The 19955-nt window shown below is 41.1% G+C and overlaps 3 protein-coding genes across 9 annotated transcripts in view; 1 reads left to right on the top strand and 2 right to left on the bottom strand.

The window, feature by feature from the left end:
* Positions 1-869: 869 nt before the first annotated feature.
* Positions 870-4131, bottom strand: snrpa (small nuclear ribonucleoprotein polypeptide A). 2 transcript variants are annotated; one of them, XM_086034986.1, is made up of 7 exons: positions 3989-4131; positions 3626-3698; positions 2882-3054; positions 2629-2790; positions 2363-2524; positions 1299-1387; positions 870-1225 (listed from the first exon to the last, which is right to left on the bottom strand). In XM_086034986.1, the coding sequence occupies exons 2-7, from the start codon at positions 3696-3698 to the stop codon at positions 1066-1068; spliced, it is 819 nt and encodes a 272-aa protein (XP_085891112.1). In that variant the 5' UTR covers positions 3989-4131; the 3' UTR covers positions 870-1065. The 2 variants fall into 2 exon arrangements, with proteins under 2 accessions (XP_085891112.1, XP_085891113.1); XM_086034987.1 differs by having other exon boundaries at positions 3875-3989.
* actmap (actin maturation protease) lies at positions 4128-9025 on the top strand. Of its 5 annotated transcripts, none has more exons than XM_086034979.1 (7): positions 4128-4226; positions 4601-4783; positions 5928-5996; positions 6164-6282; positions 6737-6866; positions 7391-7461; positions 8471-9023. In XM_086034979.1, exons 2-7 carry the CDS (start codon positions 4614-4616, stop codon positions 8878-8880), a joined length of 969 nt encoding a protein of 322 aa, XP_085891105.1. In that variant the 5' UTR covers positions 4128-4226; positions 4601-4613; the 3' UTR covers positions 8881-9023. The 5 variants fall into 5 exon arrangements, with proteins under 5 accessions (XP_085891105.1, XP_085891106.1, XP_085891104.1 ...); XM_086034978.1 differs by lacking the exon at positions 4128-4226 and adding an exon at positions 4338-4532 and having other exon boundaries at positions 8471-9022; XM_086034980.1 differs by lacking the exon at positions 4128-4226 and having other exon boundaries at positions 4336-4783; positions 5928-5963; positions 8471-9024.
* Positions 9026-9311: 286 nt separating this feature from the next.
* The window catches only part of itpkcb (inositol-trisphosphate 3-kinase Cb), a 35958-nt gene continuing 25314 nt past the window's right edge, over positions 9312-19955 (bottom strand). For both annotated transcript variants that reach the window (XM_086034976.1, XM_086034974.1), the window contains 6 exons: positions 19292-19391; positions 18993-19206; positions 16356-16560; positions 15201-15302; positions 12774-12845; positions 9312-10617 (listed from right to left, as the gene is read on the bottom strand). In XM_086034976.1, the coding sequence (XP_085891102.1) occupies positions 10408-10617; positions 12774-12845; positions 15201-15302; positions 16356-16560; positions 18993-19206; positions 19292-19391 (903 nt within the window). In that variant the 3' untranslated portion in view covers positions 9312-10407. The remainder of the gene's footprint in view (positions 10618-12773; positions 12846-15200; positions 15303-16355; positions 16561-18992; positions 19207-19291; positions 19392-19955) is intronic.

Consider the following 19955-nt stretch of genomic DNA (forward strand, 5'->3'; position numbering starts at 1 on the left):
ATAGTTTGACCCAAACATTTTTTTGCCTTAAACCTCTCAAGATACTGGCCACCTCTGGTAAAATCAGCTGCCTCCTTAGTTGAACAGATTATTCAATTTTACGCCTAAAACGAAATTATTAATACATATAAGATCATCAGAATGAGGTTCAATTTTTCGTGTTTTCTGAAAAAAATGAAAAAATTACATTTATTTTAAGAGGGTGACGAAATATTACACCGAGTCACACTTTTACCACTTTATGAAGTTCAGGATCATATAATAACTTGATTTGATTTTTAATTGTGGAAATAGCCTATAGTGTCGCCATCATTTTAAATAGTTTAGTTCAATAATTCTCACAATGTCATGCTGGTAAACACTAGTGATAATGGTACATGAAGAAAAAAAAAAAATACAATACAATTGTATTTATACTGTCAATAATTAAAACAGTGTCAATGTTCAAAATGTACTGAACACGGCGGCCTACAATGAGACTGTATTTTTTTTGTTAGACATGACGCAAAAGGTTTGATAACCACGGATTTCTATTCAACCAATGCTTAATAATGACACTTATTTTAAATTTGCAACATTGTGCCCTATTTCACAAAGCCACACAATGTAATGAAACGCATATTGTTTTTCTGTCTGTTGTTCAAAATCCATTGACCAATAATTTACCACCGCAGAGCAATGAAGTATGATTCTTTGAAGACGAACGCAATCCTTTGCAATGTTGTGAGGTATTACTATTACTTATTGCCTACCTTCACTGGGAGGTTGCCTCCTGTCACCCTTAACTCAATAACCACGACAACAGCGCCATCTGCTGGTCTTAAGAACACTTAATGATTAATCATGAGGCAGTACATTTTATGAGAACGTTTTGTTTTTATTGTAAAAAAATGAAAAGCTCCAGGTGTGATGTCTGACAGAACAGACGCTGGGTGCAATGCTTTCACAAAAACATAAGCAAATGAACACTTGAGAGTAAAGAATGGGAAAATGGCACACGAAAAAAATGTGCATCCCCATTTTGTTTCACTGCTGAAAACACACCTGTGCAAGGAGGTGACAACGTTATTTCTTGGCGAAGGAGATCTTCATGGCGTTGCTCTGCGTGATCTTGAAGCCTTGCAACGCTTCGCGTGCGGCGCCTGCCTGCACGTCGTTGTCAAACTCCACGAAGGAGATGTCGTGCCGGCCGGGGACCAGACGCACTTCCTTGAAGCCTGGGAACCTGCGGAGCAAACGACGGACGCTCAGTGTTTAAAATACAGATGGGTGACAAAATGCACCGCGTTTTCACTGACTGGTTGAAGAGCATGGACAGCATGAGGTCGTTGGTCTCCTCGGGTAAGTTGGTGAGGAAGAGGATGTGATTGGGGGGATTCTCCGAAATCTGGAAGCATAAATGAGTTAGAAATACATCACACATATCAAGCATGTACAAGTCAACGGTGACAACTTGCCGACTTTTTTCTGATTTTTACTTTAAATTTGGTGTCATTAGCCATATATTGATAGACAGTTCTGACTGCCAGTAAAGACTAAGAATAAATGCATCTTTATGGAAAACATGAGTATCATTTTATTCATCAGACTGATGAACGCAATGGTCTTGCTAAGTTAGCCTTTCAAAAAAATACCAATTTCAATGTCAAATCAGTGCCTTGGTTGTGCAATCTTTGAGGTAAATGCGTTTTTGAACTTGCTTACTGTTAAGCAGTAAACGCATAAAGGGCACACTTCTCATGGGACAATTTTACAGATGGGCACTTTGCTCAAGTCAATTTCAGCGGAATACATTCTTTCAGGCAAACTTGAGCAGTTTTCTTGTCTTACGTAGGCAAAGAACCGATTATCAGATCAGGTCGATCAAACATTATCCTCTGTTGTGAGGCATGTTAACAGTGATTTTTTTTTTCTCTCCAAACTTAAACCAGAGCAAAGATTCAAATCCAGAAGTCAACCCCAACATTTTTTTTTCAAGAATATGTTCTATGCAGGCCCACTAGTTGAAACAAGACATTCTGGTTAATATTGCATTTGTGGAATCTGAGTTAAGCAGCAACATCTACCCGTTCACCTCACGGGGCGGCCATTTTGTCAATTATGTCGACTGAAAATGACATTACAGTTGCCCAGGGCTGTGATGACGACCAACCATGGCACAGCTTGAGAAAGCAGGTGAGCGGTGGTTGGTCGTTACCTGAGCCATGAGATGTCATTTTCAGTCGACACATAGTAATAAGCCAGATTTACATGTATAGCAAAAAAAAAACTGCCCAATAAGAGTCATTTGTAGTGCTTTTTTCCCCTGAATAAAATCCAATGGAAATTAGAGCAACAAAATGTCCTTAAAAGACGCCAATACCTGCTGGTGCATCTGTCCGGGCATCATCTGACCAGGACCCATGCCTCCAGGGGGCATTTGACCCGCCATCCCTGGTGGGGGCATCATGCCTGGCGGGGGCATGTAGGGCGGCTGTCCTGCCATGTGCATCATGCGGCCCCCCTGGTTCATTGGTGGCATCCCCTGCAGAGAACATCAAAAAAGCAGTGATGACAGCTCAAACATTTATTTCAGTAGACTATAAGAAATATTATAGGTCATTATAAATACAATTGTGTGTGTCTTACAGGCATGCCCGCAGGCACGCCACCGCCCATGGCGGCCGCCTTCTTGTTCCCGCTCGACTCGGGCTTCGGAGGCTTCTTCTTCTCCTTCTTACGATCGCGCTCCACATACGTGCCTTTCATTTTGGCAATGATATCCGAGTCCTGATTGGCATACTGGATGCGCTGTGGAAAGAGTTGATCCATAAAATTATCGTGAAGTTTTTCTAAAGGAGATATATTAGGTGAAAAAGAATTAATGCCACAAAGGACATACCATGGGTTTGTCATAGAAGGGAAATCCCTGCATGGATCGGAGGGCATTGGAGGCACTATTGACCTCTTTAAAGATGACAAAGGCCTGACCCTTCATTTTCAAAGTACGTGCTACCAAGATGTCCAAAATCTGGCCAAACTGTGAGAAGATGGCATAGAGAGACTTCTTCAACTCTGGGGAAACAAAACAGATTCACAATGTATACACCTTTGCAGATAAATCTGGTGATCTGATTCGAGGTGAAAAAAACCAATAATAATGATAATCACAAAAAGGAAATATTAATAAACATCAAATACAGTGGTGCCTTCAGTTACAAGTCATTTTTCCACCGTGAAATGAACGGAAATGGTATTAATCCGTTCCAGCCCACACAAAAAAGACATCAAATTGTCCATAGCTGTAAATGCGAATGGATGTTTCGTTTGTCTGTAGGCTATGTGCCCTGGCTTTGACTGACGACCAGTACAGGGCATGCACGTACCGGGCAGGCTCAATTTCACCCGTGACCCAAATGAGGAAAAGCACTGCAGAAAATGGTTGGAGGAATCTAATATTGAGGGTTAGAATTATTTTGTACTACAGGGTAACGTAAATGAGTTAGTTGTGTTCCTCCATATGAAAATAGAAACGACGCCCAACTCAATAAAAGACACTTAAAACATGTGTATACAAAAAAAGTAATGAATTAAAAAATATTTGTACTGCAGCACGCAACGTGCTTAGGTGGTCGAAGGTCCTCACCATCTTTCTTGATTTTCTCATTCAAGTTATTGATGTAGATCGTGTGATTAAGCCGAACCTCCGTCGTGGCCATCTGGAAGTACGAAAAGAACACGTTTCAAGTGGAATTGGCTTCCACACAGACAGAAAACGACATTTGATGGACTGTATGAATAGTTAGCATTAGCAACCATTCATTTGAACGGCGTGTGGTTTACTATTAGCCAAAAGGCTAATTTTTAAAACAGCAATATTAAGCCAAAGACTTACAGTCTGTTGCACAGAAACGTGCGAACCTCTTAAAAGAGACCAAAATCAAGGACTGCAACGAAATAAGTTAACTATACATAAAATAGAGACTTATTATTGCAGACCAGCACATACCTTGAACGTTGAGTGAAACGCGGATGAATCAATTCTAAACTCGGCTCAAGTCTCGCGATGAAAATCAAGCGTTTCTTCTTCGTCGTAGTTTTGGCAAACAGCTTTTAGATGCATTGCTGCCATCTTCAGACGGAATTTCCGGATTGCATACCACAGTACTTCAAACAATCTTGTGGCAGTATTGAATGTGGAACATCAAGTTGATGTAGTTACTCTACAATGTTTTAAAAACAAGCTGGTAGAGACGCCAATGTTCCGTAAATAATAAATTGATTTCATAATTGGAATTTCCCACAGGGGGTGACAAAGTGGATGTTCGGCGGTGCAACACGCCAACTACAAGAAGAAGACTGTTAGCCGTTGCCAAATATGGTCATAAACACTACCGGCTTCGTTAGCCAGCTAGGTTACGAAAGTGCAGAACTAATCAAAACTAATAATGTGCAACAGAACATTGCGAATTGTGTTTGTAGGTCTAAATCGTTAACAGAAGAGCACCGCAAACTTCTTAGCTGTGGTTTCCGTTGCAGGAAGAGCAAGAGAAGTGTGTTTTATTGTATAGTGCAGTATCTAATAGTGCAGGTTCATATCAAGCGTTCCAATCCCTGACAGGACATCTTGGAAAATGTCGGGGTGCCCCATGCCCTCTCTTCCTCCACCACCTCCACCTCCTCCTCCAGCACCTCCAGATTCAACCGGCAAAAAGAAGTTGTATCAGACGATAGGAGGCAGCAGGAGCCCACTGGAAGGAGACAACACGGAGCCTCTCCTGCTCATCAGTCAGAGGGAGAGCAGGTGACCGATGAATAATAATAATAATGAACTAGTTGTTCTATCGTTTTGACAGCGTAGTATTCCTTTACATGCATCAAATGTTTCAAATGAGATTAAGATCACTTCCGTGCATTATGGCGTCTGCTTTAAGCCATCACAAGCATGCACAACAACACGAAATAGTCATCGTTCACGAAAACAAAACACTAAATTACGTAATTTCATTTATTCATTCATTTTCCGAACAGCTAATCCTCACGTAAATTATATTTTTGTTTTTGTTCGTTTTTTAAATTTATAGGTTCAATTTTTTTGTGTGAGATTATCTTTGTTTCAAATTGCTTCAAATGCAATTTGCAAATATATTATTGGTCATTATATTGTAATACAGTTTATATATGGCCTACTGTAATTTAAAAGTATTGTATAGATTACTAGTATGTAACAGTCAACATTTAAATTACTTTGACCCAATCAACATATAAAATTTAAAATGTATCAGAAGCAAATACATTAACATTGTTTACTATATGTAAATATTATTTTAAAAACAAAACAAAAAAGACTTCCGACAAAGGTCTAACTGTATAAATGAATAGCATGTCTGTTATTCTGTCAAAATTGGCATTTTACTCCAAGCAGTTTACTACTTTGGCAATTTATAAGTGCATAGCAAGTTAACTCCAATGCACTGTTTGTTTAAACAAGGAAGAAACCATAGTTTCATTTATACATTTGCACTTTTAAACATTTTTTAAATAATTAATTTTATAAATGTTGTTGGGTCCAAAAAGAACTTAAATTATTATAGTGTTTCAAAGAATTTTGTCTTAATATTTTCTTCGTTCAAACCTGTTCTTGTTTTGTAGCAAAAAATAAATGATCGTTTGAATAATCGTGATTTCAATTATTACCAAAATAAACGTGATTAATATTTTTTTCATAATCGAGCAGCCCTAGTGCTTTTGTTATTTTTGTTTTCATATAATTTCTCAAGCGCTCATATTTGTATTTTTATTATTGTTGTTGTTAGTACTTTAAATGTTTTTAAGTTTATAAATCTCACCATGCATGACTATTTGATTTGAACTCTCTCCATGTGCATAGAAGCATTACTTTAATTGAATAGTATGTGTGACTCGTATTGTATTGTTGTATCTTTCAGTTTGAGCCGAGCTCTCCATTGGACTTTGGTAAACACGTACGTGCCTTCGCTCATCCAAGACGGGCCACAGTAAGCGCGGAATGCTCGTCAAGTCCCGTCATGCTCTGCCTTTGACTGATAGCATGCTTATGTAATGCTGGAAACTCTTGAAATACTTTCACATTGACGTCATTAGGCATACTGTATTTGCCAGGGTGTGACTGTACGCTGATTGTGTTTTTCTGTTTATCTTGCAGGTGCGGCTTGGTGGCCTTGTGGATAGCTGCTCACCTGCGGCGGCCGGCCATTGACATGAACGCCGTGGTTCAGGTTGCGCTCAGCCGAGGCTTCACAGCACAGGGAGAAATGTTCTCAGGTGACGAAAAGCAAGATGGAGTGGAGATGGAGTCACACATGCAACTGAAATGCTGTCAGACAAATTACCAAAACAATTACGCAACTACTGACTCACACTCATGCGCATGACCAAATCTTTCTCACTCACACAACTGAAACACTATCAAACATTACTGAAATCATTACACACTAAAATGGAAATTATAACAATAATGCAAACAAAATCTTTTTTTTTAACCTGGTTAAGATCAGAGGATGTCGTCGTATATATGATGTGAAGCCCTTTGAGACTTTCCTGTGATTAAGGGCTATATAAATAAATTTGACTGACTTGACTTGACTTAACCTCGCAAGAGCGTTCCGGGAGTGTGTGTTGAGTTTCACATTTCATAGTATTGTATCAATGAATAAGAGCGTTTAAAAAGTAATCAGAATGATGTCCCTGACGGCCCCTCATATCTTTTCTTTGTCAGCTCGAAACATGGCGTTGCTGGCCCAGGAGGTGTGTGGCTGCAAGGCAGAGCTGCTTTCGGGTGGTTTGAGTGGTGAAAACGCATCCAGGATCGTCGCGCACTTGTGGAACAGACAGCCTGTTCTCATCCCGTATCCATGTTTTTTTGTTTGTTTTTAAAGCACTGCAGTACAGTGTTAAAGGAGACATCTATCCATTTTATATGCGCTTGTCCTCATTAGGGTACAGAGAGCTAATGACGAGTATTAAAGTACATTCTACTTGTGATCACCCATAAAGACAGTCAAAGCATTTTCACTTGTGGGTGCAGCACTTGCGCCTTATCACTGAACACAATTTCAGACGTCCACCGCATCAACAACTTCACAGAGCAGTCAAGAATATGCTACTAATTGGAAGTTATTGTCGTTAGCTAAGGCTAATGTGTGATTCCCAAAAATATTCAATGCAGCTCTACTTACCTTTTCCATGCATGTTAGTGTTTCAAAGAGTAGAGTTATGCAAATTAGCCCCATTGTTACGTCACAGTGGGGTGCAAGTGTAGAACGGCTTGCAAGTGGACACGTTTTCATAAATGGGCTGCTCCCCAAAAGATTTACTGGACAGACCAGTAAAAAAAAAACAGTAAATGTGTGCCTTGACACTGGTCATCCAGATATGATGAAGACTACAACCATGAGCCTTGTGAGCGTGGCGGCCACAGGGCGCATTGGGCTGTGGCTTCAGGTAAGACACTGATGCTAAATTGCAACTGTGTACAGCATCAGCAGAAGTTAAAGAGGAAGTCAACCCAAACATTTTTTCTTCAAGAATATGTTCTATGCAGGCCCACTAGTTGAAACAAGGCATTCTGATAAATATTGCGTTTGTGGAATTGGACTTAGTTTATAGCCATTTCTGGGAGTGGCCATTTTGTCACTTCTGTCGCCTGAAAATGACATCACAAATGCTCAGGGCTCAGGTAACGACCAATCACAGCTCACCTGCTTTTGGAAACTGACTGTACTGAAGTACTGACTGACGTGTTGTGTTGGGTTCTAGTTCCATGAAATTATATAAATTATTTTAGTATATGTGTAAGTGGAAATTTTAGTCCAATCAGATTCAGGCTCTGTGTTGCCATATCAATCTAATCTTCAGAATTATAGTGCTGGCCAGAGATAGGCAATTTTGGGCACTTTACTTTGCATTTAAATGCCATCTTGGTTAAACAGTTGTAAACAATTCATTACACTCACGATGCTCTCAGCTAGTAAGTGGATGTGAATGGGAAATTTGCCAACTAATGAGCTTTAAATAATGTTCATGAGCGCACGGACACTTCGTTTTTTTGGGGGGCGGCGGGGAGGACGAACTGAAGGAATCTTAGGATAGAAGCACTTTAAAAGGATGAGGACAGACGGGGTCCGAGGACAATTATTTTTATGATTAAGGACGGCTGGACGAGGTGTGCCCAGGTCGCGGGCGGAGGACAGACCGGCAAAATAAGGTAAAGTGCCCATCTCTGGCCAGCACGATGATTCTGCAGGTCCTGGGCGGATTAGATTGACATGGCAACACAGAGCCTGAAATCTGATTGGACTAATAAAAAAATAGATATCTAGCATCCACTTAAACATATATCATATAATCGTTTATATAATTTCATGGAAATATTACAGTTGAGGTTGTAAATGGAGGTCAGTTCTTCTGATAGTGTTAATTAAGCCTGACCGCCCACCACTTTACCTTGCAGGTGTTCTCCTGGGTATGAACCAGCGGGATGTATGGACAGAGCCCACACAGCCCGACCCCACTCTGCCGTGGATTCACCTGCGTGGACAGTCCAGCTTTTCCTCATCGTGTCCCACTGTGGACATGTCACGTCTCGCAGAGATTTACATCCTGGCCAAGCAGGGGAAAAGTCTGCGCTACCAGCTTTGGAGTTTGGACAGCGTCGTCCGTAGCAACGGGCAGCTGAAAACGATGGATCCACAGAGACGCAGCGACGGGACACAATACGTGCTTCCTGAAGGTGGAGTGGAAGCCGGGTTGGCTGGTCAGGCTGTTTTACTGCACATTAGGACAGAATATGATAGTGGCGCACACAAAGTGCATCGTGTGCTTGGGTCGACGGAGAAGACGGTTTCAAATGGTCAACAGTGATGCCGTTTGTTTCTATTTGTATATGTTACTGTACTGAAATGGAAGTACAGATTGTGTTGAAAAAAAAAACAGTCAAAGTCCTGATTTAATAAAAGTGCAGACAGTAAAAATAAATGTTGCTTTCAGTTATGTACAATACATGTTTTGCACAACCAAAACAACTTAGCAGCACACTTCCCTTTTATTAAAAACCTTGAAAAGGGAATTCTGAGATTTTTTTCTCTAAATGCTTTATATACTATGTTTAAAGATAATTGCATGAAAAAGAAGTTATAACTCAATTGTGGAGATATCACTTAACTGTTTTTCTCCATTACAGTTTCCTGAATTTTTGGGGTGTGGCCCTAGCATGGCTTACCCCAATTCACTCAATTTCGAGGAGAAAAAAACAACAACATAAGTTATGAATAAGAAAAAGCCACTCTCTGAAGTCTGATTTCCAGTTTATTGCAATCCGTTACCTTCATGGCAAAGAAGCAAAGAAGAGTCCATGTCAAATGTAACCTGTTGTTGTAGTTCCTCCACTTAAAAATACACTTGTGCTTATAGAATATAAACATTATTATATTCAGTTTCCTCACATTAGAAAGCACCCGGTTAGGAGAAGGCAAAAAAGAATAACTTGTTAGCTGCTGTACATGCATGGAAGAAGTAGTATAATACTTTGTAAACAAGTCGATGTTGACTTTTCAGAGATGACTCTGATTTCCTGTGTGCAGTATCAACACACGCACACGCACACAGTCATAGACACAAGGTCATTTACTATGGCACGTCAATCATTTCGAATCGTGCATAAAGTTATCGCTGCTGTTTTCCACACAGTAAACCCAGTCCAGTTTGAAGATCAGGATACAAGACGGTAAAAAAAAAAAAAGAGAAAATTGATCACTTTAATCAGCTCATTCCAGTTTTAAATGTTCCTTGACACTTTTGTATGACTCCAACGTCGCTATAAAAGTATAAAACAGCTCAATTCTTTAGAGTGTGCGCGTGTAAAGTAACCCAACTGCAGTGCTGCTTCCCAGCGTAAAAAGAGGCACGGCTCGTTTTGATCGATGGCTTTCTTGAGGATGCATAGTGCAGCAAGTCCCAAACTAACATGTTTGCTGCTTCTATTTAGATCCATGAAGGGGGGCCCACGTTCATCATTGTTCTATAAAGTGGGTTCAAGGTGCAAGAAAAATAGCAGGAATATTCTCTCTTTTAAAAAGGTAGGCACAAATATTGTACAAATGTAAGCGGGTTATATAAAGGCCAGAAAAATTAAATAAATTTGTATTTACACTAGTCATTGGCGTGGTTGGATATGCAGTGTTTTAGTGTTGCTGTGCGTTTATTTACAAACCGTGAAAAGAGGCAAAATAACCTCTGAGGAGGCAGTGATGTTGTCTCTAAAGGAGCAGACGACATGAGGAACAAGGCTGCAATCCACCGCCATCAAAGTCCTATCTTGTTTAAGTGGATTAAGTGCACAATCTGCACTTCTTCCAGTTTTATCATTGAGAAGTCTTGAGCGCCTCCAACTCAGGATTCCTGCGGCAGCATGGAGTTGAAGATGTCTATGAGGTTGTCCAGCCCCCACATGTAACCGTCCTCCTGGTTGCCCTCCACCCAGGGGGTCCGGTGGTCCAAAGTCCTGTGGGCGGGCAGGGGTACCGTCTTGCCAAAATCGATCATCCACACGCGGGCCTTCCCCGAGGCGTCGTGTACAAACAGTAGAGAGCTGCCCACTACCTGCAAGAGCACAGGTGGCAAATGTACTCACACTTTGTACTTAAATAGAAATACAAATACTTAAGGAATAAAACACTCTTGTAAAAGTAGAAGTTTTTTTTTTTATTATTAACTTAGACTGTGCTTGTACTGAAAAGAAAAATGGGGAAAAAAATGATATTGTTGCATTTTGCATTGTTTCTTTTTTTTTGACCCAACTTTTCAAAACATGTTCGCATGATTTGCTAATGTTGTAAACAAGGCAACAAAAAAATGCTAAATTTGGTAGTATGAAAAGTACATATTACTTTTTTCAGGCTGCAATAACCAAGGAGGTTGCTAAAAAGTAACAAGCCTATTTTGAGTAAAAAGGGAGTAAAGAGTACAGATATCTGCTTTCAAATGTAAGGGGAGAAAAGTAAACTGAAGTGTAGACTTCTTTATACTCCTGCGTGGGCGCTAGCGACAACAGCCGCATTGCATCATGTGACGCACTGTGCTGTTGGCGACATGTCTAGTTTGGCAGCGCCGTGGGTGTTGTCACGTATGTGTGTGTAAAAAAGCTACACATGCACGTACCACCTTCGCCGCCACCTTCCAGGTTTTCACAATACAATTAAATGCATCGTCTAGTCCAGTGTTTTTCAAACTTTTTCAATCAGTGTGCCGCGGGAAATTATCTAATTTCTGTGCCTGAGCGGTCGAGAGCCTGGCAGCGTAATCATGTCTTTACTACATCGTAGTACTCGTCCATCCCAGCAGGTGGCAGCAGCAGCAGGTAGCCAATTGTCTTTGTTTAGAGACAAGCGAATTAGTGACACATGTTTATCCAAACAGGCCCATGTTTTACACTGCAGAACCGGGCGGGGGCGTGATCATTTTTATGAATAAGGGTGGGGGAATCGAGGGCGGAAGGGTGCCCAGGTCAAAGGTGGGGGGGTCGTGGCTGGACCAGCAAAAAAGGGTCAAGTGCCCAGCTCTGCTGATTAAGATTGCGTTTGTGGAATATGAGTCAATCAGTAAAATCCACCCGTCTTGGCCATGCCATTTTGTCACTTCTGTCGACTGAGAATGACATCACAGTTGCTCATGGTTCGGGTAACGACCAATTATGACTCCGCTTCAGAAAACAGGCGAGTCGTGATTGGTCGTTACCTGACCCCTGAGTAGCTGTGATGTCATTTTCAGTTGACAGAAGTGACAAAATGGCCGCCCTCTGAGAAGGCTAAAAACTGGTGGATGTTGCTGCTTAACTCAGATTCCAGAAACGCAATATTAATCAGAATTCCGTGTTTTGACTAGTGGGGGCTTTTTGTAAAGAATTTTTTGGGGGTTGACTTGCTCTTTAAAAGTACAGCTACAGTTTCAACGCAAAACAGAATTACAGGTGTATTCAATCAAACCACATACTGTAGTTTATGAAACTCCACTCACTTAATGCTAACACACAATGTAAAACAGACTAAAAAGCCCCCCAAAAAAACTAGCATTGATGTCACGGTAGTTACAACAACCCTTGAGGCAACTGATATTTTAACATTGTAGCGACTCATTGAGACAGACAATATAAAAATATTCACAGGCATAAAATCTTTATACCAGAAGAAAAAAAATAATGTTACTCAAGCATTCGGAGTGATTTAGTTGTGAAGTTTAGTTCTTCCTGTATGTCGTATGTATTATACTGTGGCCAAGGTACGCACATCAGAAGGAGAACATCGTTAATGGGCATTGAAGCATAAAATCGTACTGCGCAAACTGACAAATTCCTAATTCTCTTTTAAGTATGTTCACTGCATGTTATTTGACACATGTACAATTTCATAGAGTGCTGTTTTTCTTACTAAAAAACTTGCTATACAACTTTTTGATGGTGTTTTTTTGTGGGACTGGAACGTATTAATGGCTTTTCCTTTCATTTCAGTGAGCAAAGATAATTTGCAAGCGAGTGTTTTGCGTTACGAGCACGGTCACGGAACAAATACAATTTGTACCACTGTACAATCATAAGATACATTAATAAAGCCACGAAATATTTGACCATTGTTACTTCCCTCCACTGCGGGCGATACACATCGCATGGAAGCAACTCAGGGTGAAATAATCACCAAATCTCAAAACTCAACTGACAGGTTTGTTTAGGAGATTGTGTGTGTGTGTGTGTGTGTGCATGTTACCTCATGTGTCTTGAAGAAATGCGACAGCTCCAGCACTGACCGCAGCTCCTCCAAGCGCTGCAGGTACAGCTTCTAATTGAAAGGAAGTGAAAAGAACAAAAGCCTAAAAATGTAGTTCAACTGGCAGCTATGTTTGTCTGTAGAGTACACAGTGGATCTGCCAAAGTCCAAACGTGTTGCCATTTACTGATGTCAAGTAAAAACATGCCCCGAAAGTAAAAACTAATCTTGGGAGTTCAAACTTTCATCTTGTGTGATGGGAGGCTGCAAGCCACAAGTAATGGAAAAGAGAAAAAGTATAATAATAAATGAAAAAAAAAAAAAACTGGAAATGAAATTTACTGCGAGGGTGTGGTGGCTGAGATTTATAACGATCAAATGGGAACAAAAAATGTAAAAAATACGAATTTAAGACAAAAAAAGGGAACGACTTCGCAATCCCTAAACAATTACGGTTTCGAGGGAGAAATGACAAAAAACTCAAAAGCACAGTTATGCTCTAAAAGACAAATTTACATGTTCAAACTCATGTAGACGAACTCAACAAATTTACAAAAGGCGGATCCAAGAGGTCAACAGCCAGTGAAAACACATAATGTATACAAGAGAGCGTCTCCATTGGTCGACAAAACTAAACTTCAAAACACAAAAATGTACGTACTTTAACAGATGTGGGCATTTTATTCAAATTTGCCAGTCCGTCATTCGTCAATCCTCAGCAGCCTGGGTACCCGTCCGTCATCCGTCATTCCATCATTTTTTCAAACAGAACTGTAATCGTCTGTCGGTCGGTTTGTCATGTTATTTTAACGGTTCTTCCGTCGGTAAACATCAAAGGTCTGCCAGTCTGTCTATCGTCGATCCAGAAAAAACAAAAAAGGTCCAACAGGTGAAAAATCCATCCATCCATCCGCTATCCGAACCGATTTGATTGAAATTGTAAATGGAGTCCACTATGTACTATGGAGTGCACTATGTTAGAAAAGGCAAAAAAATAGAAAAGAAAAAGAAGAAACTATGGACCCATTCCTGGATGGTGGGGAGAGGGAAGCGCGGACTGTCTATTCTCCAAAAAGAACTTGAGGTAACGAATTTGTTTAATGACACCACGCTTGTTTATTTGGGCGCGTCGCATCCAGTCGCTCATCATAAGTAGGACGGCGCGGTCTTCCTATTGGTCAATGCCGAAGAACCAATCGAAGGATGACGTCACACTACGTGGCAAGACGTACAACATTTCTGACCTGCCAGACTTTGGTGGTCATGAAGGGTCCCAGACGCCAAATGGCCAATCGTTGAGTATGTCACACTACATGGGCTACGATTCATCGAGACAACTCAAAATCGGCTACGAGACACTACGTTCGTCTGCGACACGTCTGTCGGCCCAAAATTGGGCAATATTCGTGCAGTCTGACATCGGCATTACTTTAACCAGAATCCTGTGACACAGTGTTGACAAAGATAGAATCCTGGTGGATTAAAATGATTTTTAGTTTGTTTGTTTTTTTTTTTTCTTCATCTTCTTTTTCTGTCTTTTAGCAGTTGGCAAGCAACTTTTGATGCATTACTGCCACCTGAAATGGAGTGTGGGGGGACGGCAAAATACCGTTTCACAACCTCTTAACTTCACTCTTTCCAAAAATTAAAAATAGAAATGTAAAGCCTAACTCACAAGAAGTTCTCTGTAATAAAACTCAAGCCATCTTTATTCTTTGGCTTTTGACCCAACATGAGAGTGACACTGTTCTGCTGTTTTCTGGTGTCTACTGTATATGTGTTAGTAACATTAATTTGTGTTTCAATTTACTGCTTTCGCTGTCTTTGTTGTTGTATTATTGCTATTTTATGTTGTATTTAAAGTGTTTTGTTAGAGCTGCAGCTGTTGTGAAAGGTGCTATATAAATAAAGTTGTGTTGTATTGTATTGTATTGTAATAGTCAGCCGGAGAAACTAATGATTCTCTCTTTAGTGCATTCCGCCACCAGCTGTACATATACAGTCAGTGCAATCTGGGTCGCGTTTTCGTCTCTCTTCAGCAAAAAGGGCGTCCGTCAACTATGGACCGTGAGGTCCGTTCTGACTTGACCTGGTTAGCTATGATTACACAGACGGACAAAAATGACATCACAGTTGCTCAGGGCTCAGGTAACGACCAATAATGCATAGCTGAGCTTCAGAAAACAGGTGAGCCGCGATTGGTCGTTACATGAACCCTGAGCAATTTTGATGTAATGTTCAGTTGACAGCAGGTGGCAAAATGGCTGCCCCGAGATGGCTAAAAATGAGTGGAATTTACCGCTTAACTCATATTCCACAAAGGCAATATTAATCAGAATGTTGTGTTTCGACTACATAGAACATATTATTGAATAGAAAATTTGGGGGTTGACTTCCACTTTAAAGCAAAGGTGACTGAAAACCCACCAGGATCTGAGAGTTTCCGTCAACGAAGTCCTCCAGGGCCCGCATCACTTCCTTCTGGAGTTTGGTGGTCTTAAAATTGGTGTTGCAGGTGCCATCAGCTTTCTGCAGAAGAAAATAAACAATGTTAATGTATTTACAATGCATTCATAATATATTCTAGGGATAGACCGATTATCGGCGCCAATATTCAGTATTTTGACGAATATCGGTATCGGCCCTTTTTAAAAATCTGATGGCCGATAATAAATCAATTTAAAACAGTGTTAATTTCAAGAATGTATTTATTTAAATATTCAGTGAACTTTAAAAGACAGGGGTGTCAAACTCATTTTTGTCACGGGCCGCATCGTAGTTCTGATTTCACTCGGGAGGTCGTTACAACTGTTAACCCGTATGATTGCCTCATACACAAATAATTGATGGATCACTAGTTTTGAAATCAGAAGCCAGTAAATAGTCGTTCAACTATTTCTCGATGTATTTTAAAGGAAGGCTTGGTAAGAAATGCTTGAAATATTGCATATGGTGTGTTCACAGTGAAGATAATTAAAAAAAACATGTTAAGTCAACACACACGATTTGTCTTTGCCGGCCACATAAAATGATGTCGCTAGCCGGATCTGGCCCTGGACCTTTAGTTTGACACATGTGCTATAAGAGATTCTATTGTAACCGGGAACACTTGGTTTTTATTTGCAGTCAATACAATATCTCTTTTTGTTAGAATTTTACAAGAAAGATGGCCACATCAGTAAACATTTATAATAATGACTTTTTTTTTTTTTTTTAAATCAACGTTATGCAAATCTGAAAAATTGTTCAATCCACATATGGTCAAAGACGATTAAACAAAGTTCAGAGTTTTAAATTTTTTTATTTTGACACCAATATGTTTCTTTTTAGCGAAAATTAATATCGGCCCCTAAATATCGGTTATTGGCCACCTTGACTTCTAATAATATGTATCGGCCTTGAAAAAAACCATATCGGTCCATCTCTAATGTATTCACAGCGTTTCTTTTTCCACATTTTATGTTACTGCCTGATTCCAAAATGGGAAAATTCTTGTTTTTTTCCCCCAGTCAAAATAATTGCATTCAATTCATTTCGGAAAGCATTTAAAATGAGAATTTGTTGCTCAATTGGATTACTGACCTTGATACCCTCGATGCGGAAGCCAAGCGTGGCAGTGGAGCTGAGCGTCTCCCTCCACTGCATGTATCTGGGCTTGAGCACACCCTGCTGGGCCCTCTCCTGTTCGGTGGGAGCCCCGGGGTCCACGGCAACCATCTTGTCATACATGTCCTTGCGTAAGCGTGGGCGCTCTCTTGCTTTCATCAGCTCCTCCTCCAAGTAGGTCCTTGACCATGGGAGAAAATTCCACATTTTTCACATGAATGATGGAATGCTCTGACTCAGGAATGCAGTAACTACCGTAGTGCAGTCTAGATTCAAACCAGTAATCTAGCCCATTTGGATCATTTCCCATTAGTAACAATTGTTTAGCAATACGGACCAGACTGAGTTCCGCATTAGAGATTCCACTGAACTGTACTTACGACAATACTAATGTGGCATCAGACCAGGCAAGCTCCTTTCATGTGTCAACCCAGTTCTAGTCGAGTATATGTTCCTGGTCTTATTAAAGGGACGGTGAAACGATGGCCATGTTTTCACTAGTTCATTTTATATATTTCTTTATTATTTATATATTTTTTAGATATTTTTTGATCAGGAAAATTTTGAGTTGTCATTTTCTATTTCATCAATACATTTGGGAGAAATTAGGAAATAAGTGACTCCATGAATAACGCCTCTTGTTAATGAGGAGAATGGCCGCGCCCCCTAGCGAGTTGTGTGCGGGCAGCGTGGGATTGGTTCCCGCTCAGTGACGGTGTCTGTGTGTGAGCCGTGCGACTAGCTGGCGACCAGTTCTGACTGTAGTCTACCTTTCGGCCATTGTCAGCTGGGATAGGCTCCAGCACCTGCCCGCGACCCTTTACAGGATAAGCGGTTTGGAAGATGACATGACTGCTTCTTTGCTGATCGCGGTTAGGACGAGTGAGGCATTTAACACCAGTGAGGATATTTACAGAGACTGAAGTGGGAATGAGTAGACGTGCACATTTATTTGGATGAAGAATGGCCCCGGTTTTTCGACCTACAACACGTCGTCCAATTTGGAACGTAACAGCCGAAATGGCACGTTCCAATGCGGCCACACACGGCTGTGCAGTCAGCCTCGCTGGAACCTTTTGTTTGCTTGTGCGATGAGGGCTTACCTCACTCTCACGCCGCTTCACTCACGCCGAAGCTGGCGGCTGCAAACAGTGTCGGAGAACGCACGCGACTGCTTGGGAGGCAACCCCGCGACACGAAGACGCAGGCTCATGATCACCTCCACACGCTGCACGGACAGTAAGGAGCTAATGTTGTTGTGCTAACGCCTTTTGTTTTAACGGCCTGAAGCTAGTTGTTGCTATTAGCTGTACCGTTATTCTACTGTTAGCCGGGGAGGGAAGAGGGGTTGGGGAAATCAAGATCCTGTCTTGCCTGATTGCTTGCCCACTGCCAGTCGCCGTCTGCTTCCTGAGAGTTGACTCGAGTTTAGCGTAGCTAAATGTCCGAAATATAATCAGGGGGTAAGTGTGCACATTCATGTCTACTTCAGCCTGTGTAAGTGTAGAAGCGATCGCCACGGTATTTTTGATTTTGTGGAGGTGATCATGATGAGATCACGTTTTATGTCGATAAATCAAAACTATTGAGCAGAACACTTTTAGACTTTCACAGGTTGAAGTGGACAAGAGTAGTAATGTGCATTTACGTTTTGGTGGCGATCGGTCACCGTTTTAGACAACAGAACTGACAAAGCAAGCAATATTACCACGCTTGCCTTCCTCACGTGACGTAGACCGCTGAGACCGAAAACATAAGCCACACCCCAAAAAGGGGGCGGGGGGATTTGTCTTAAACCTAATCACAAAAAAAGCCCTTAAATCACTACAGAGTCTTTTGAGGTGGCATTTTAGTAATTATGTCATTTTAACATGCAAACCTTTTATATAGGTGCCAATGTTAAGCTCATCCAAGTGTCCCTTTAAAAACCATGATGATGCAAACGACCAAATGAAGAAAAATACACAAATCTTCTCTGATTGCTGTAGTCCTCCATGACAGCAGACTGATTAGGCCCATCAATGTCTTGGAGACATTGACAAACATCTGCTTTTACTTTGGAGAACAACGCTCAACACCTTTGCCTATTTTCTGACTTGTTACGGACCAAAGCGATGACTAAATCATAATGCATTTGCGTTTGTACATTTTCGTCAGGACATTTTTAAAAATCCGATTCATCCATCAATAGACAAAATAAATAACACATTAATAGGTTATAACAATAATTGTAAGTTGCAGCCCTGTCCGCCACTAATTTCTAATTGGAACCACATCTATTATTCCTGAAGCCAACCACATATTGTTTGTCTTTTTTAACTGTGGTCTTCTCAAGAGCTGTAAATATTCTACTTTGTTCCAACTATGGAAATAATAAAATAATATTAAAAAAAATAGGAGTGATGTTTGGTATCTGCAAAATGTTACTTCTTTTTCCTGCAGTTTGTGAAAAGTTGCGGGATTATGTCATTCTCATGCGTCGGTTTTGAGGGGTGAGAAGGCATTTAAAAAAAAAAAAAAAGGTTTTTACAAAAGGTTGAGAACCGCTGTAACTTCGAATGTAATATTCAATGGGTCGGTAAAAATGTAATTTGTGAAGGTTTTTCTTCTCACCTGCTGCCCATTTTACAATCCATGATTGACGGCGAATCAAAATCAGCCAGCAGATCGTCCATCAGGTTGTAGTCCTGCTCGTCTCTCTGCACCACCCCATAATAACCGGGCACGTACGGCTGAAGAGTGTCCTTCATCAGCTTCTGGAGACATTGCTGCTCGCACTCGCAGTATCGCTTTAACAGGCGACCGTTCTCGCCGGCCTGGAAGTTGCCTAGACGAATATGAGCAGGTCGAAGATGAGAAAGCCCTCGTGTTGTACGACTGGTTCACCCGCGGCATGTGGTTCATGAGCAGACCTGCATGGCCGGCGAGCTGCACCCACGGGTAGCGCTTCTTGAAGGACACGGCGAAGGGGGACCAGTGCACCATGGTCTTCAATTTATGCCACGACTTATTCTGGAAGAGAAACAGAGGCGCGTCATGGTGGATATCTAACATGAAGCACTCGCTGGTCACTCTGTTCAGCTGTGCACGGAGTGGGCAGAATACACTTCAACACACATACACACACACACACACACACCTTAGTAGACATTGGACAGATCCGCCCCTCTCAGGCCAAGCAAGGCGCACTGACAAAGCCCATTCATAAAACATTTACTAAAGCGCGGTGTCGTAAAACAGAGCCTTACTGTCTGAAACTGTGTGTTTTATCTGTGGTAGCAAGGACAGTGTTCAGTTGGGGCTTTGACGCAGGCGACAGATTAGTGCGTGCGTGTTTGTGTGCGAGACAAATCAAATGGACAAAGCGTGCTTTGCACCCCCTGTTATTTATTTTGATTTCTGCAATCGGAGCACTTTTTTTTTCAACTAACCTAAGTGATTTGGAAGTAAAGTTGAACTCTTGACCAAAAGGGGAGGGAGGGAATGCGAAACATGAAAATAATCTTTAAAATTAAAACCGCCAAAGATGAGGCAACGCCTACCCCCCTATCATCGCTGTGTTTGCATGTCGGCAAT

This window comes from Filicampus tigris, chromosome 7 (assembly GCF_054856515.1).
Source record: "Filicampus tigris isolate MCC_2025a chromosome 7, RoL_Ftig_1.0, whole genome shotgun sequence".
Lineage (NCBI taxonomy): Eukaryota > Metazoa > Chordata > Actinopteri > Syngnathiformes > Syngnathidae > Filicampus > Filicampus tigris.

Coding starts and splice junctions, on each gene's coding strand:
- snrpa (XM_086034986.1), bottom strand. CDS start 3,698: ATGGCCACGACGGAGGTTCGGCTTAATCACACGATCTACATCAATAAC. Junction 3,055..3,625: donor TGAGAAAATCAAGAAAGATG/GTGAGGACCTTC, acceptor TTGTTTCCCCAG/AGTTGAAGAAGTCTCTCTAT. Junction 1,388..2,362: donor CCGGACAGATGCACCAGCAG/GTATTGGCGTCT, acceptor TTATGCTTCCAG/ATTTCGGAGAATCCCCCCAA.
- actmap (XM_086034979.1), top strand. CDS start 4,614: ATGTCGGGGTGCCCCATGCCCTCTCTTCCTCCACCACCTCCACCTCCT. Junction 5,997..6,163: donor CTCATCCAAGACGGGCCACA/GTAAGCGCGGAA, acceptor TTTATCTTGCAG/GTGCGGCTTGGTGGCCTTGT. Junction 6,867..7,390: donor AGACAGCCTGTTCTCATCCC/GTATCCATGTTT, acceptor CTGGTCATCCAG/ATATGATGAAGACTACAACC.